We start from the raw sequence: 15323 nt of genomic DNA, 5'->3' as shown, positions 1-15323 counted from the left end.
GTTAAAAAAATTGAGAGGGTTCGTTCCCTTTAATAAGTGATAAAAGGGTGGATAGTTATAAAAAATAGATCAAGTTGACAATTTTGTCCATATTTATTCTCCATCTCTATAATTATGAATTTATATTATGGACTTGGATGAAAAGAACATATTTATATGGAACCCACACTTATAATTTTCACTTGTTACTATTTTGTTTCTATAACTAAACAAAAGGAGAATAGCATATTTTAGGAGAATGCAAAATTTTTTTGGGAATATTTAAAATTTAAAAAGAATTTTAATTACTAAAAATAGTAAATTTTTTCCACCTATAATGAGAGTATAAATTTAGCTAAAATATATCTTAAAGTAAATGTTAAAAATTATTATGTATAAGAAGTTCTGCATTCAACACAGTTTCAAAAATATGCACAATATATTGGGCAGAGCAAAAAAAGATTAAAAAATTGAGTAAATTAAATTTTAAAGTGATTCTTCAAATAGAAATTCACAAAATACATTAATTTGGTCCATGACTTACCATTTGTACCGTTTAGGACTTTAGATTCCCGACATTGTAAAAAATGCACCGAGTTGGTCCCTTGCTTTATCCTCGGCCATTTACCCTTGCCGCCGGCAATGACATGGCACTGAAAAGGATACAAGAGGATTATCCACGAAGAACCAACTTCAATCGCATATACAATTCAGGGTACTAACAAAATACACCAAGCCAAATCGTTCCACCAAACAAACCCTAGACAACAGTTATAGACCAAAGGATTTTGTCACGCAAGTGTTTAAGTTCAGAAAAAGAAAAAGACGATCAAGTGATCACAAACGTTGAGGTTACAAAGTTTTAACTCTTACTTGTTAAACAACGTCAAAAACCAACTCTTACTTGTTAAACAACGTCAAAAACCATACGACTTTATTTCGTGGTATACTACGTGGCACTGATTTGCCATGTCACTGCTGGCGGCAAATCTAAATAGCCGGAAATAAGACAAGAGACCAACTCGGTGCATTTTTTACAATATCTGGACCTAAACGGTGCAATTGATAAATCAAGGACCAAATCCGTGCACTTCGTCAATCCGAGGACGATTTTGGAGTTTAACTCAAAATTGAGCATTTACAGTCCATTTTAATTTTTTGGGGTCTGTGAAATTAATTGTATTCGAATACACAATTCAAAACGTTACATCGTCTAATACGAAGGACAACGGGCAAAATTTGGTAAATGAGGCTGATGAACAACAAATGGACAAAATATTTATGATAACTAAAACTTACAGCCCAAAAGAAAAAGCAAAACTGGGCAGAAAAATAGTAAGAATACAGGTTTCTATTTCCTTTCTAATACTCAATCTAACCACCAAACTTGGTGACTGGCCAAAACACTTCTTTCCCGTACACATTTGATGGATCTAATGGATATCCCGAACTCATTAAACATGCTCTCACGTAGTCAAATTATGGTGAACACGTTTTTTGCTCCAACAAACACTGAAAACTTGTTTTCTCTGTGATTTGTGAAGACATGTTAGCCTCAACTCAAGGACTCAACAATGGCTGCAAGCTGAGAAATTCGAAGCCAGTGCAGTGATGGTTGTATCAAGCCAGAGTATTCTCGACATATTCCATTGCCTTCTGTTTCACGGATTCAATTCGTTCTTCATCACCTTGGGACTTCTCATAATCAAGATATTTTTTAAATAAAAACTGCCAATCAAGACAACAACGACTAGTTAAGCTAAAAGGAAAGAGAGTAAAACCAAGATCAGTAAACGGGGATGGGGAATGTATATGAGTACACACCTTCATCTTCTTTGGTGGTAGGCTCAGAGTAATTGCCCTTTCAAAAAGTGCACGAATTACATCTGCATCTTTGTGTTGAATCTCCTGTTAAAAGTACAGGGGAATGTTAGCTTCAGATTGATACTAATAAAGTAATAATACAGACAGAATATTTGTGATGAAGGGTATACTTGATCTAGATAGACACTCCACAAGTCTGTTCTCTTTGGGTATTCCCGTAAAATTCCTTCGAACAATGATCGTCCTCTGTCTGGAACCCCAATCTTGAATTCTTGAATGGCTGCCTGGGAAATAAATTTAATATGCTTGCGCCTTGGTAGGCTTAACAAAGCACGGTTGATAACAGGTTGAACTCCATCCTGGTTTTGCTTCAAAAGACTTTGTACACGTCTCAACCAAACCTAAAATCCAGTGCAGAGTAAGTTGCATACATTTTTTTTATTATGAAGTTTGTTTTATTTGAACACACAATACCTTGCAAGAATGCTTGAACTTCTTTGTCATTTTATTGAGAAGTTCATCAGCCAAGTTTTGTTGTTCAGTCCTCTCATACAGTCCCAAAAGTGCTAGATATACTTTTTTGGGATCATTGTACTGCAGAGCTCGTTGAAAAACTTTCATAAGAGCCTCCTACATACAGAATTTTAGGTAAGGATACAGCAAGATAGAACATCAGAGACCGATGTAGTGAATTTAAATTGCACACACTCTCTCTTACCTCTTTAGGATTTCCAAATTTATTTTCTAAATTAAAGAAAGCCTTCCAGATGTTGAGCTTCTCATCCTCTTCTCTAATATTTATTGTCCGCAAAGCCCTATAAAATTTTGGAAGCAGAACAGGACGACAAATTCAGATGACGGGAAAAATACAGAATGATGAATTACTGTGCAAACCATTTATGCGGAGTGTCTATGAGGGGGTTGTTGGAAATTCAAGGCACCAATTGTATGTACCTTTCAGCAATAGAGCGGGCTTTCTCAACATCAGCCAAAGAAATCACGAAGTCCATATATTTTATCCAGATGAAACTGCTATTAGGAGAGCTTCTAACCAGCTTTTCAAACTCATCAGCTGTTCTTGGTACATCCTCCTCCAGTAGTCTTTCCTCTGCAGCCCTTATCTGTTTCTCCCTGTACAGTATGGCTACTATGTATTAAAAGTTGAAAATAATAAAAACTCATATCAGCATTCCATGTATTACACCGACCTTTCTTCCTTTGCTTTTTTCTTTTCGCGCCTCTTTTTCTTTTCATCTATTGTGCCTTCATCATTCGAATGCTCTTCACTTTGGCGATTGGTGTTATTTATATCAATTTTGTCTAAGTCATCAAGGGAAACATCTAACGGTGGAATGGACGCCCTTTCTTCTGCTTGTGGAAGAATTGGGAGTTGATCAATTTCATCTAAAATTTCCATATCAGAGGTTCCAGGAACACTGCTAGTCATTAAATCCATAGATGTCATTCTATCAGCAAGAGGTTCATCTGATTGTTGATCTGAAGGTATTCCATGTGCATCTTCATCTCTCATATATGAATTCTTCATTCCCAGAGAAATTCTCTGTTTTACTTCATCCACCTGATATAAGGAAAAATGCATGTAAAGCGAAAATGATCAAGCATGAAGCTATGTGGTGTAGTACAACCAAGTCAAGTATGCCAATATCATGATTCATTGATTCTATGTAATTTTTTTGGCATGGCTTCAATTGTTTGATTGTAAAAAGGGTTTGCAATAAACACACTTGTCTGTAATTCTGAATGGCAGTTATCTAGCACTCTAGTTGGTGGACCAAATTTTGAGATAAATTGGATGGTTTAGAGTCTAAATAAGTTAATAAATAGCATAACTGTGTTCCAGAAGATTCATCTTTTATTAAAAAAAATATATATATTGAGAACAAATTAAACCATTCTGTCTTCATTATAATGCGCACCTGAACCATTAACACATAACCTGACTGGAGATGAATAAGTTACAGAAAATATAGATAGATTTTCAAGCTAGACCTTTCCAAGCATACAACATACATGGAGCTATTCGCTTTAACTGGGTAGAAGTTTTGGTGCCAATTAAAGCACACAAAGAAGGCTATTTCCAATATCATACTTGAAGTTTATGGACATGAATTACCTTCAATACTCTTGCATTTACATGCTGTCCAACTCTATACTCTGTTTCAATGTTCTCAATAGTATCATCAGAAACTTCTGATATATGGCACAATCCAACCTAAACATAGAAGGAGCATATCAAAGTGAGTTAACAGAACCAAGTTATCACTAATATTTTTTTTTTTTCTAAAAATGCACATGAGAATGATAGAATACATTTTAACTTGACCACAAGATTTCATATTACAAATACATGGACCACAAATGGATTCAAAGAATGTCAAAATACCATGTTTGTGTCATCAACTGTAATGAATAAACCATATGGCTCAATACGCTTAATCCTTCCAGATATTACATCTCCAACTTGAAATTTACTCAAATCCAGAATTTCAAAATTGGATTTCCTGGGACCACTTGATGTCCTCAATGTAACTTCAACACGATTTAAAAGGGGCTCCACGGATATAACCCTGTTACTTGCAATCTTAGTACATCTCTTCGTTTACATCATATTAGAAAATGGAGAGAAACAAAATGTGAGATGCTTACCTGCCAACTACAAGCTTTCCAACAGGAAATTCTTTCTCGGGATCTTTGACAAACTCATTGGACAAATTACATAGAAGAATTTTCGCATCAATCTTTCGTGAAAGTGAAATGAAGCAACCTTTTGGTGTGACATTCTTAACATAACCCTAGCCAAAAGAAGACATTTATTCAATAAAAACCTTAATCCAAATTGTGAAATCCAATGCTCAGGTAAAAGTTCAAAGAGAAAAAACAAACAACTCACACCACAATCCACACTTAGATTTAGCAACCAAATCTCAAGATGGCAGATCATCAGAGAGAGCAACACTTAAAAGTACCAATCTTACAACAGGTGAAATAGCATTACTGATTTAGAAGTTTTGCAACTGCTTTATGAATCTTATTAAGTATACAAATAAAAAATCGAAAAGTAATATGGTTTTGAAATTAAGTCTCAGAACCTTCATCAATATATTTAAATCAACAGCAACTAGCAATCATGTACTGCACCAATCCTATTTATATATTTGAGTGGCTGATAAAGTCAAATTCACAGTCTATTACACCAAGACATTCTTAAAATAGACAATAAAATACTACAAATGAAACTCTAGTTTTTTAACGAGATATGGTAACTAGAGAATTTTAGGTCATCGTGTAATCAAAATGCAAAACATTATATATCACAAGATAATCACCAAAAAAAAAGAGCACTTGCATTTAGAAAAGGTGAATGTACTCTTTATACAGAAGGAAATTGCAGAAGAGAAAAAAATATTACAAAATTAAGAAATCCATTTAGTCATGAACTAAATACAACGTAAAAGGTAAGTTGAGCAAAATCATCAAAACTCCCAATCTCCAAGGGGCTATCTTTATTTGTAACAAGTATCTGATGTTGCTTTATTTAGCAATTCAAGTTGTACATCTCAGCTTCCCAACAAAATTGAATAAGAAAATGAAGGCAACATCGAGCAATTAATCCCAACAATCATGTAAAGTTATCATGAAGAAAAGTTCATCTCAAGCACATAAGTGAAGAACAATCCTTTAAAGAGTAACAATTTAAAAAGCAATAGCAAATGCTAGCCCATTAAAAATTTTCATCTTCAAAAATCATCGAAGTTTTTATACAGAGATAATATTTGGCACCTCAAAATAACAGAGTATCACTAGCCATGTAAATGATGAATACTACCAGCTTTTAACAGCTCAAACTCGATCTAACAAGACTAAGTGCATATCCCAGATTAAAGAAGCTCAAGCACAGCCCTAGAAAGAAGGCAATCAATAATAACTTCTGAAGAAATGAAACTAGTACCTTTACAAACATATCAGGATGAATATCTTCAATCATCTCCACACATTTACCATTATCATGCCTGAGAAACCATTATTAATAATATTCAACACAATCAACAATAACAACATTATTAATAGAAGAATGTCATAGAAATCGTATCCAAATTAAAAAATAGATAAACAAAATTTACCCATCATTGCAATAAATTCAAAAGTGGACGCATGCAGCAAACATACACAAGAACAGAAAATCAATTCTTTCAAGATCCATACCATAGATATTGTGATTCAAAATCAAATTTGACGGAAAAAGAGTTGTTTAATTTCAAAGTATAGATTAATTAGCATAAGTAAAGAATATACATCCAAAGTAAAGCCATTCAAGAGGAGGATAGTCCTTTTATAAAAAACTACATTATATAGGCAGACTAAAAAAGAACTTCCCAACAAATGATAAAGTTGAGATGAATTGATTTGTTGGGATATGAATGATGGAATATATGTTCTTAATGTCTTAAAAAGGATACACTGAATAATTTTAATTGTACAAATGAAAGAAAAACGAATAAATATATTGAGAGACGCATTCAGAATTCAGACACGTGAATTTAATAGTGACTGTAATAAATAACGGGCTATGGATTAGTAGTTACTTACCCGGTGCTTTGAACATCTTCAGAATCTTGAGAAAGCATCCCTCTTGAAGAACATAATGATAAGTCGACATGAACAGTACCCCTGACAGTTTGACTGACTTCAAGAACTACACATTTGACAAACTGCCCTTCATGATATCCAGATAATGGGTCAGGCACCCATGTATCTGTGAGCTCAGTAAAGTGGACCTTCCCATAGATATATGGACCAATTTGGACAAGCAACCCACCAACACCTGAAAGTATTTTAGAAATCCTACCGCCTAAAATATCTCCTTCATGAATATACATTGTTAATTCCGCATGCACAACATTGTTTTGTGGCTCATCACTAGTTCTGCACGGGAGAGTAGATAAGGGACGTTGAATTAACCGCATTAGTTTCTTGTCCAAGTTAATACTCACAACATAACCAGAAACAAGTTGTCCAACATGAAATCGATTCTGGAAATCTTGAAGCTCTCTGGGTTCAAAAGCACTATCAAGAACATGTAGCTGGGCACTAACATTTCGAGATATCGCCAACCAGACCCATTCACTTTCTACTTTATATACATAACCAGCAACACATTGCCCAATTTCAAAGTCAAGATTACCAGATTCATTTTCTCCGATGTCACTGGAACCTGCATTGAATTAGAGGATTAAATATTAAAAATTGAAAGATAATGAGAAAATTTAACATTAATAAAAGAACAATGTTTTTTTTTAAGGAAAAAAATTAAACAGACAGGATTCCCAAATTGCAACATAGAATACCAAACCAAAGCTAAACAAAAGTGGGAGAGAAAATGGAATTGCCTAATTTGCAATTAACAAATAACTGATGTCAGTAAATACAACTTCAGATACGAAATGATACTGCACACTATGTTGCTGCATTCAGAACAAAAACAAATTACTAGTCATTGAAGTTCACAAGCCTTAATCTATACCCCCCTACTTATGCAGTGGCCAAAATTTTCAATAATTCATATCCTTTTCAATTTACTAGGAAAAACTTGCCTGCAATTATTTTAGGTTTGACTGACAACTCCCAGCCCTTTCTGTAGCTATCTTTTTCATTAGGCTTTGCAACAATTCTTGCTGTCACTGTTTGCCCTATTTTATAGCAGGAAAACGGATTTTCCAAATCATTTACATCATCATGTACCTGTCAGAAGATAGGAAAAAGAGTAGTTAAAAATATGCTAATAAAAAGCAAACGAGAAATGGGATAAGCATTGGGACATGTCTACAATAGAAGGATGGTGGAAGCCCCATACATTGGGCTACCCGTTTTAGATAACAAGACTACAAATGAAAATGCTAATTCAAATAGAAACAAGAAACAAAATAGAAGTACCTCCGATATGTGCACCCTGCCATGTAGACCAATACCGAACTTAACTTTAAGTTCAAGAGATCTGATTTCAGTAATCTGCGAAAATTCATGAAACACGTTCCTTTAGTGTACAAGTCATGAGACCAAAGACTACAAAAATTTGAATAAGAAATTCTAGCCACGATCACATTCAATACATACAAGAGATAGCGTATGAAAATGACAACAAAGAATCAACAAGATCAATGAACAAAACAAACCCACATACCTCTGCCTCAACCAGAGACCCAACATTATAGATAGACCTTTTCTTCGCTCTTTTGGAACTAGATGTCTCGTTAGCATCATTAAGAAGTAAAAGCAACCTTCCTGAAGTTTCAGGACTTGGAAAAGCCATAACAGTAGCCACAACACTGACCAAGTAAATCATGCTAAGTATGAGGTGAAGCATTATAATTAAGAAACATAAAATATCAACAAAAAATGGAATGCATAAAAGTGCATATACGTCATCTTTTAAACCATTGAAATATATTCAAAAAATCATGTCTAACATACTCCAGTGACATTTCAATACCCATTGTTGGACATGAACATTCTCAAATACCAATTACCATATTCAATCAGAATTCTCCTAAGCATCAACCGGCATGAAGGAGAGAAGTGAGGGTTTGCATGATGACAACACTAATACATAGCAATTCTAATGCCATGGTAGAACAGGATAAAATAAACATGAATGGACGAGCAAATAGCTTCAACCCATTTTCCTCACCTCTGTCCATTTAGGAACTTTTTCTGGGGGAACCTTTGAGTATTATAGTCAGAAACGGATGCATATCCTATGATGTAATTATTCTCCGGTATTGATACGACCTGATTTGGAGATAATAATTTAGATATAGGACGTTAATATGTATTTAAAAAGCAGCAAAAAAAAAAAGCCTTCACTAGAAGGCTAACTTGAATGAAAATGTGAACACTTGCCAAGTAGTTTTCTTTGACAATCTCCACTACTGCATTTACTGTCTGATGCAACACCAAGTCCTTCAGTGACTCTCTTCGACGTTTCTGGTATAGAAGGCATGCATGACATTAATATGGACAAATAGTCAAGAAGGAATGATGGTAGGGGACTCATGCAACAGGCCTCCCATTCAGGGAAAAAAGACCTTACCGATAACCAAATATAAAACCCCATCTCTTTTCTATCTGTAGTGGACAAACCAGGATTATAGAGAAGAAAGAACATAATAGAGACAGAGAGAAAACTAAATCTCAGGTCTCCATGCCATTAAATTTTCATTAAATTTTTTTCTCAACTCTTCTCAGCCATGTTCAACACAAATGTAAAACTGCAGGGAGAGTAAGCTGAACCTTTTTGGTGGAATGACTTATGGAGCTTCTTTCTTCAGATCTTTTAACGAATTCTGGTTTTAGAGTTAAATCTACAAGCCGTTCTGTTTTCGCAACATCAAGAACCACTGCTTTCACAACGGAGCCTTTCGCCAAGGTAGTTCCTGCCACTACAAGATTATATTGCAATAAGTAGTAGTAGCTGCACTTAACTAAGAATCACCCAACTTGTAATGCTCGGTAACTAAATGACATAGATGAGGAACTTACACTGGTAAGTGGTGATAAAACCGAAAACATCATTATACTTCTCAAAGCTTACAACAATTCCCACATCTTTAACATCCTCGACTTTACCTTCAGCAACTGCACCAAAGCTAAATCCTTCATCCCACTTCAAATCAGATGCACCATAGCCCATGTTTTGCAGCTTAGAAATCTACGTTCAGAGACACAGGATTAGATGCATTACATAAGCGGTTGATGTAATAGTGATTCCTGAGAGGAAATCAGAGAGAAAAATATGATGACAACAGGCTAATAAAAAAATCACAGAACATAGATATAAACATTTAGGAAATGTTATTATATTAAAACACAGACTGTTACAAAGACTGCTACAGGAAAAAGCAGAGAGACAGGAAGTACAAATTAAAATATTTAGATTTCTCTGCAACCACCCCCTCCCCCAAAAAAAAAAAAAGAAAAAAAACAATAAAATCAAATGTAGATGAGCAATAACATAGGCAAAGTACACCAATTTTGTTAAAATATTGGACCCGGGCGGTAATTGTAATGCACTAACACATTACCTGTTATTACACTGATACTTCATTATTGCATCTATAAACAAGGGTAACCATGCACGTGTGCATGAACAAGTTGTATACAATGTATGACATATATATTAGAATTTAAAATTATAAATGACATTGCATAAAAATAATATTAGGGGAATGTGGTGATTAACTAAATATCCATGCCTTTTCATCCATAATAAAGTAGTCTTGAAGAAAGGATGCATCTGTAGAAGAACATAATGTTTGCTTTAGTGAGAGTGTTACTCTGCCTCTTTCAGTATTGATCTGAAGAACAAACAAATTAAAGATTAAATATTATTTAACCTGCATTAGGTGTTTGCAAATATTGAATTTACCAGCTGAAGTATACCAACCTCGGACACATTACTGCGGACGGATTGCCCAATCTGATAGGCTTCTAGAATATTGGTTTTCTGGTCATCAGCAGCCTATACAAAACTCAGTCATAAGATCAGACTATCATATGGAGAATACAAACATAAATAAACAGGAGAAAAAGAAAAGAAGGCAAGAAGGCAGTCATAGGAATGAATACCTTTTTCGATGGAGCCAAACCTGTAAAGGAACCAAGGAAACGGACAAAGCAGCCAGCCTCATTTATGTTGCAAATGTAGCCCTGCTCCAGACAAGATTCAATCAATTGATCATAGCAAGCAAGAAACAACAACAACAACAACAATAATAAAATGACATGCATATAAAAAAAATTGTACAAAAAGAAATTCATATATGTCGACTTACATGCACAACAGAGTTCAGATGCATCTGACTAATATCTGAAGGAATCTGCTGAGCAGATTTAATAAGCGAACTTTTGGCAGATAGAATCAAATTGCTCCCCTTAATATCTACATTGATTTTAGGAATTCAAAAAAAAAAAAAACAATCACAAGTTAGCGAGATACCTTACCAACTTTATATATGATAATGGAACAATCTGCTTGATGCTGAAGCATCTAACTACTCAACTTACAAAGAAAACAAAAAAAGGAAACACCACAAAAAAAATTCAATATAATGGCCTAGTTAAGTGGGTGAAAGGCCTCTCAAAAAAGTCCTGGAGAGATCAGGCCAAAAAACAAAATGAGGCATCCCAGACACTGCTGACTGCTAAGGAGACAAGATACTTATGCTCTAAGGTAAGAGAGCAAGAATGATGCATGCCAACCAGATAGGCCCCGGAGAGTGTGGTACCACCAATGAAAGAGACTCAGGGCGGAAAATGCAACGGGAGAGAAACAAGCCACTAAAAATGCACAGAAACAAACTGCTATAGGTATCAAACATACCTAGAATCAGTAGTTGATCAAAACTATATCCAGGTTTTAATACAGATTTCATCAAATTAGCTTGCCCTGCATGAAACGTGGCTATAATCAGCAATGCAATTTTTTACGGAGCAATGGAAAGCCTATATCATGAATAAACAAATCATACCAAGATGATCTGCCAAGTGTTCCAAAGATATGGTACCCCACGAAAAACCACTTGCATTGACATAAACAACTACAACATTTGTTGTTATTCTGTCAATAACTCCAGAAACAAGGCTGCCCAACCTAACCTTATCCTCCTCCGCAACCCTGCAATTTTGAAGTGTTGCGTTAATCATAGCTGGACATCCATCTAATAAGTTAACATAACAACTACAACAAATAGGCCTAATCCCGTTTGTTGGTGTTAGCTACATCAAATCAGCAGATAGATTCACATAAATCTTGAATGCATAAGTTGCATTTTTTACATTTGGTAGGTAAGATGAGATATCCTCCAGAAAGTGCAGCCACTAGTAAATAAATCAATTTAAATCAAACTGAGAGTAGAAGTGGGATAGAGAAAGTAAAGAGAATCATACCTTTTGGGCTTTATTATGAAACTAAGGTTGATCCTCCGTAAAGCAGAAATGGAGCTTATTACACGGCATTTGACAACTTGTCCAACATTATAAACTGCACCAGGATCAACTCCTGGCTCTAATCCAAGTTCAGACCTGCACTTTAATCAAAATAATACATCGAATTATAACAACTCCTTCATTTTTTTTCACGAGGAGAGAAGCGGGGGTGGGGTGTGGGGGTGGTTGAAGAACACATACACTCAAATGAAATTGCCTAACATATAATTTACCTTGTTATGGAAATAAGAAAAACTGACTGATTTTGAATATTCCAACAATAAATCAATGGCATGTGAATTTATGTACATCTCAAATATGATGTTTATCATGAAAAAGTCAGAAAGGTGAAGAAATGAAGATGAAATTCATGTTCTTAAAAGAAGATCATATATTACTCAGGAAGCAACAGTAACCAATTCTGGTCACAGATTGGAGGTTTTAAATTTGTAGAACAGATAAGTAGTAAGACTTGCCTCGGAGCAAATCCTTGAACCCCATTATAAAACCGCACAAAACATCCATGGGCTTCAATCTTTGTTATCCATCCATGAGTTATCAAACCCTCAGTTGCATCCGTAAATGAACTAATAATCGGTAGTTTCGATTTAACCTGTAAAAGGACCATATATCTGAATCAGAATTGAATATGTGAGACCGATACTTCTGATGATTTTGATTCATTGCATGTGGTTCCTTTGAAAGGTTTGGTGAACACTTGCAAAGGGTCTGCTTTATTTCTTGTGAACCTTCATTTTTGTATTCCATACATAACAATTTTTTTAGCAAAATATTTGTGTGGTTTTTTTTGTTTGGGGGTGAGGGGGGATATAATGGTAAGAACTTGAATCATCAAGTTTTGTAAATCCTACATAATTGAACAAAGTGGAAGAGGAAAGAAGGTTTGTACTATCGAACATACAAGAGTTTTTTTGTGTGTAACCGTCACCATTTTCTTTTTGCGACCAAGCACACGAAATACTAATTCCGCTCCCACCTGTACCAAAATCCAGCCAGAGGATTCAGTTATGAAAATGTTTAGTCTGCCCCATGAGAGACTTACGGCCTATACATAACAAAAAATGACAATGCTAAAAAGCACATATATAACTAGAATGAAACCTTGAATTTCTTTCGAGGCTTTGTAATATCTAATTCAGACATATGATTAAGAGGACAGAGTGCCTTCACACCCCCAGGAATTTGCACTATAGCATGATCGTTGTCAACCCTGACTATCTTGGCCTTCACTACCATCCCCGGCATTGCATCAGAATGAGTGAACACAGATTCTTCAAGAGCACTAGCCTGCATGATATGAAATTCAGGAAATCATATCACTAAAAATGATACCGAAATATACAAATAGTCAAATAGTTAGAAACAGAATACATAGCGGAAGAGTAATGCTAACGCAAAAAGCATTGCAGTAATTGAACTATCATCTTCAACTTAGAATATGGAAGCAGAATGACAACCTTCAAACTTCCTATAGCAAGTCCTTCCAAAAGCCTTAATCCCTGAATACGAACTCGAACATGATTACCTTCCTTGTACTTTTTCTCAAGCTTTTGGATCTCTCCCTCATCAAAATCAACAATCTGTCAAGATCAATTTTAATTATCATTCACATTTTGTGTGATGTGGTAAGCCTTAATCACAATAGTTAGCTGACTTGATTCTCATCTGTAGTGAAAGAACTGTACTTTGTATCATTAATACTAGTCGAGAAAATACATACACTGACAAAAGCAGGAGCTGACTCTGGAATTGAAGGAACTTCAAGGAACAATCCTGCTCCTCTATCCACCCTGACAACTTTAGACTCATCATATATATCTCCAATGTTAACATGCTGCACAAGAGTTGATTACATTAAAAGGCACATTCACTTTTGGACTTCGCTAATAAATGGAGGGGGGACTTGCGCCACTAAATTGGTATTACTTCACTGTATTTGTTTTTCTTTTTTCTTTTTTTTTTTCTTTTTTTTTGTGAGAGAATATTATCTTCAATTCTGAATATCCATAATCTGAACAGGGAAATATTAAACAAGAAATGTGACAGAACAAATACATTTGCAGGTTAATAATAGAGGAAAAAGGAATGGAAAAGAAAACTATTAATTCCACATTACATGAAACACCCACACCAAGAAGCACCAACATATATGATTCATATACTTACAAAGGGAGGAATCTTGTTTTGAACAAGATGTGGATTAAGTGTCAAGCCAACAGCTCTACTTGATGGATCAATAAATAGAATTCGAGCAATAACCTAGAAAAATAACAAGGAACTTATGTAACTTCCAGTGGAAGTAATAGCCAATAGCATGATCGCACAACATCATAGACCATAAACAAAAAAGTCATGTCCTTGAACTTGTGTGAAGACACCTCTCATGATGAAGAATTAAAATATGAAGCTACAAGTACAAGAAACAACAAAGTTAACTTAGCGATGTATTACAACGAAAATAGAAATCCTAGCATGTCAACAAATGATGAGTATGAAACATTGGTTTCTAAGTGAAGAGTGAATATAAATAAAACAAGGAGACTTTCTCATTCTAAGAGGAAAAGATCTCACCCAAGTCCCAACAAAAAAAAAGAGTCATACTTTAACTCCAGATGTCAATGAAAAAGCATTCTAAACTGCATTTACCTACTACTGTATTGCTTTTCTTAAAATATCTTTGGTTTGTGTTTTCATTTTCTTTTTTCAGTTTTTATTTGTGTGTGTATGAAGAAAAAAAGTGAAACCAGGAAATAAAAACTGAATACAGGATTGCATTGTTTTACTATTTTCAATTTTTTTCTTTACAAAATCCTAAAAGTAGAAAACATTTTATCAAATCAAATAGGCTCTAAGCTTTTATTTTCTCAGTTTCTTTTTTGGCAGATGTAACAGTTGAATTTCAGTGCAAAACAAGTTGCATTCACTGCATACAAATATCAACATCAAAAGTACCTTCTGAGATTCACTGTATAAATCCTTCCAGTTTTTTGTAGGATAGCTTGTTTGCAAGTGAAACAGATCAACCTGCAATGGAAAAGTTCCAAAACTTAACTCTTAAATGCACTGGGTTTGTCTTGAAAATTTATTGGCTCTAAGTATACTATATGCATTTACGGACAAAGTTAGGATAGGCTTACAGTTCCAGTGAAGTATGTGAGAAATGACAACATAACACCATTCTCAAGAATTGACTTCACACGTGCATTAACCATCATCCCTGGAACTAGAATATCAATTGATATACCTTTAAGATCCTTGGTCTGCATATAATGTACAAAGGAAATGACAATTAGAAGGGAAGGTGAGAATCATAAAGATAGAAAGAAAAGCCCAAAATTGAACATAACAAATAGAGAGGAATCTTACCACACTTTTGGACATTGTATCTGGGTCAGAACTCAAGTAAACCACCTTACGAACATTATCAACGCTCTTAACCAACCCTTGTATAAATTGCCCAATTTTTACCTCATTTCCCTGGCCTTCTCAGACAACAA

At 34.8% G+C, this 15323-nt stretch overlaps 1 protein-coding gene across 1 annotated transcript in view; it reads right to left on the bottom strand.

Moving 5' to 3' along the window:
• Positions 1-1237: 1237 nt before the first annotated feature.
• LOC107475993 (rRNA biogenesis protein RRP5) overlaps positions 1238-15323 on the bottom strand; it is a 16107-nt gene continuing 2021 nt past the window's right edge. Inside the window, exons 6-40 of the mRNA XM_016095704.3 lie at positions 15193-15308; positions 14964-15086; positions 14779-14850; positions 13993-14085; positions 13547-13660; positions 13284-13406; positions 12928-13113; positions 12728-12802; positions 12282-12418; positions 11767-11901; positions 11349-11494; positions 11201-11266; positions 10653-10759; positions 10447-10527; positions 10265-10339; positions 10074-10175; positions 9361-9529; positions 9112-9260; positions 8722-8805; positions 8510-8610; positions 8003-8147; positions 7756-7830; positions 7416-7563; positions 6412-7036; positions 5774-5834; positions 4471-4616; positions 4208-4391; positions 3938-4036; positions 3012-3382; positions 2758-2934; positions 2522-2618; positions 2278-2433; positions 1974-2204; positions 1804-1887; positions 1238-1707 (exon numbers count right to left, since the gene is read on the bottom strand). Coding sequence (XP_015951190.1) covers positions 1600-1707; positions 1804-1887; positions 1974-2204; positions 2278-2433; positions 2522-2618; positions 2758-2934; positions 3012-3382; positions 3938-4036; positions 4208-4391; positions 4471-4616; positions 5774-5834; positions 6412-7036; positions 7416-7563; positions 7756-7830; positions 8003-8147; positions 8510-8610; positions 8722-8805; positions 9112-9260; positions 9361-9529; positions 10074-10175; positions 10265-10339; positions 10447-10527; positions 10653-10759; positions 11201-11266; positions 11349-11494; positions 11767-11901; positions 12282-12418; positions 12728-12802; positions 12928-13113; positions 13284-13406; positions 13547-13660; positions 13993-14085; positions 14779-14850; positions 14964-15086; positions 15193-15308 — 4961 coding nt within the window. The 3' untranslated portion in view covers positions 1238-1599. The remainder of the gene's footprint in view (positions 1708-1803; positions 1888-1973; positions 2205-2277; positions 2434-2521; positions 2619-2757; positions 2935-3011; positions 3383-3937; positions 4037-4207; positions 4392-4470; positions 4617-5773; positions 5835-6411; positions 7037-7415; positions 7564-7755; positions 7831-8002; positions 8148-8509; positions 8611-8721; positions 8806-9111; positions 9261-9360; positions 9530-10073; positions 10176-10264; positions 10340-10446; positions 10528-10652; positions 10760-11200; positions 11267-11348; positions 11495-11766; positions 11902-12281; positions 12419-12727; positions 12803-12927; positions 13114-13283; positions 13407-13546; positions 13661-13992; positions 14086-14778; positions 14851-14963; positions 15087-15192; positions 15309-15323) is intronic.

This window comes from Arachis duranensis, chromosome 2 (assembly GCF_000817695.3).
Source record: "Arachis duranensis cultivar V14167 chromosome 2, aradu.V14167.gnm2.J7QH, whole genome shotgun sequence".
NCBI classification, from domain to species: Eukaryota; Viridiplantae; Streptophyta; class Magnoliopsida; order Fabales; family Fabaceae; genus Arachis; species Arachis duranensis.
Note: the sequence above shows the minus strand (reverse complement) of the source record. Positions and strands in the feature narration are given on the sequence as shown.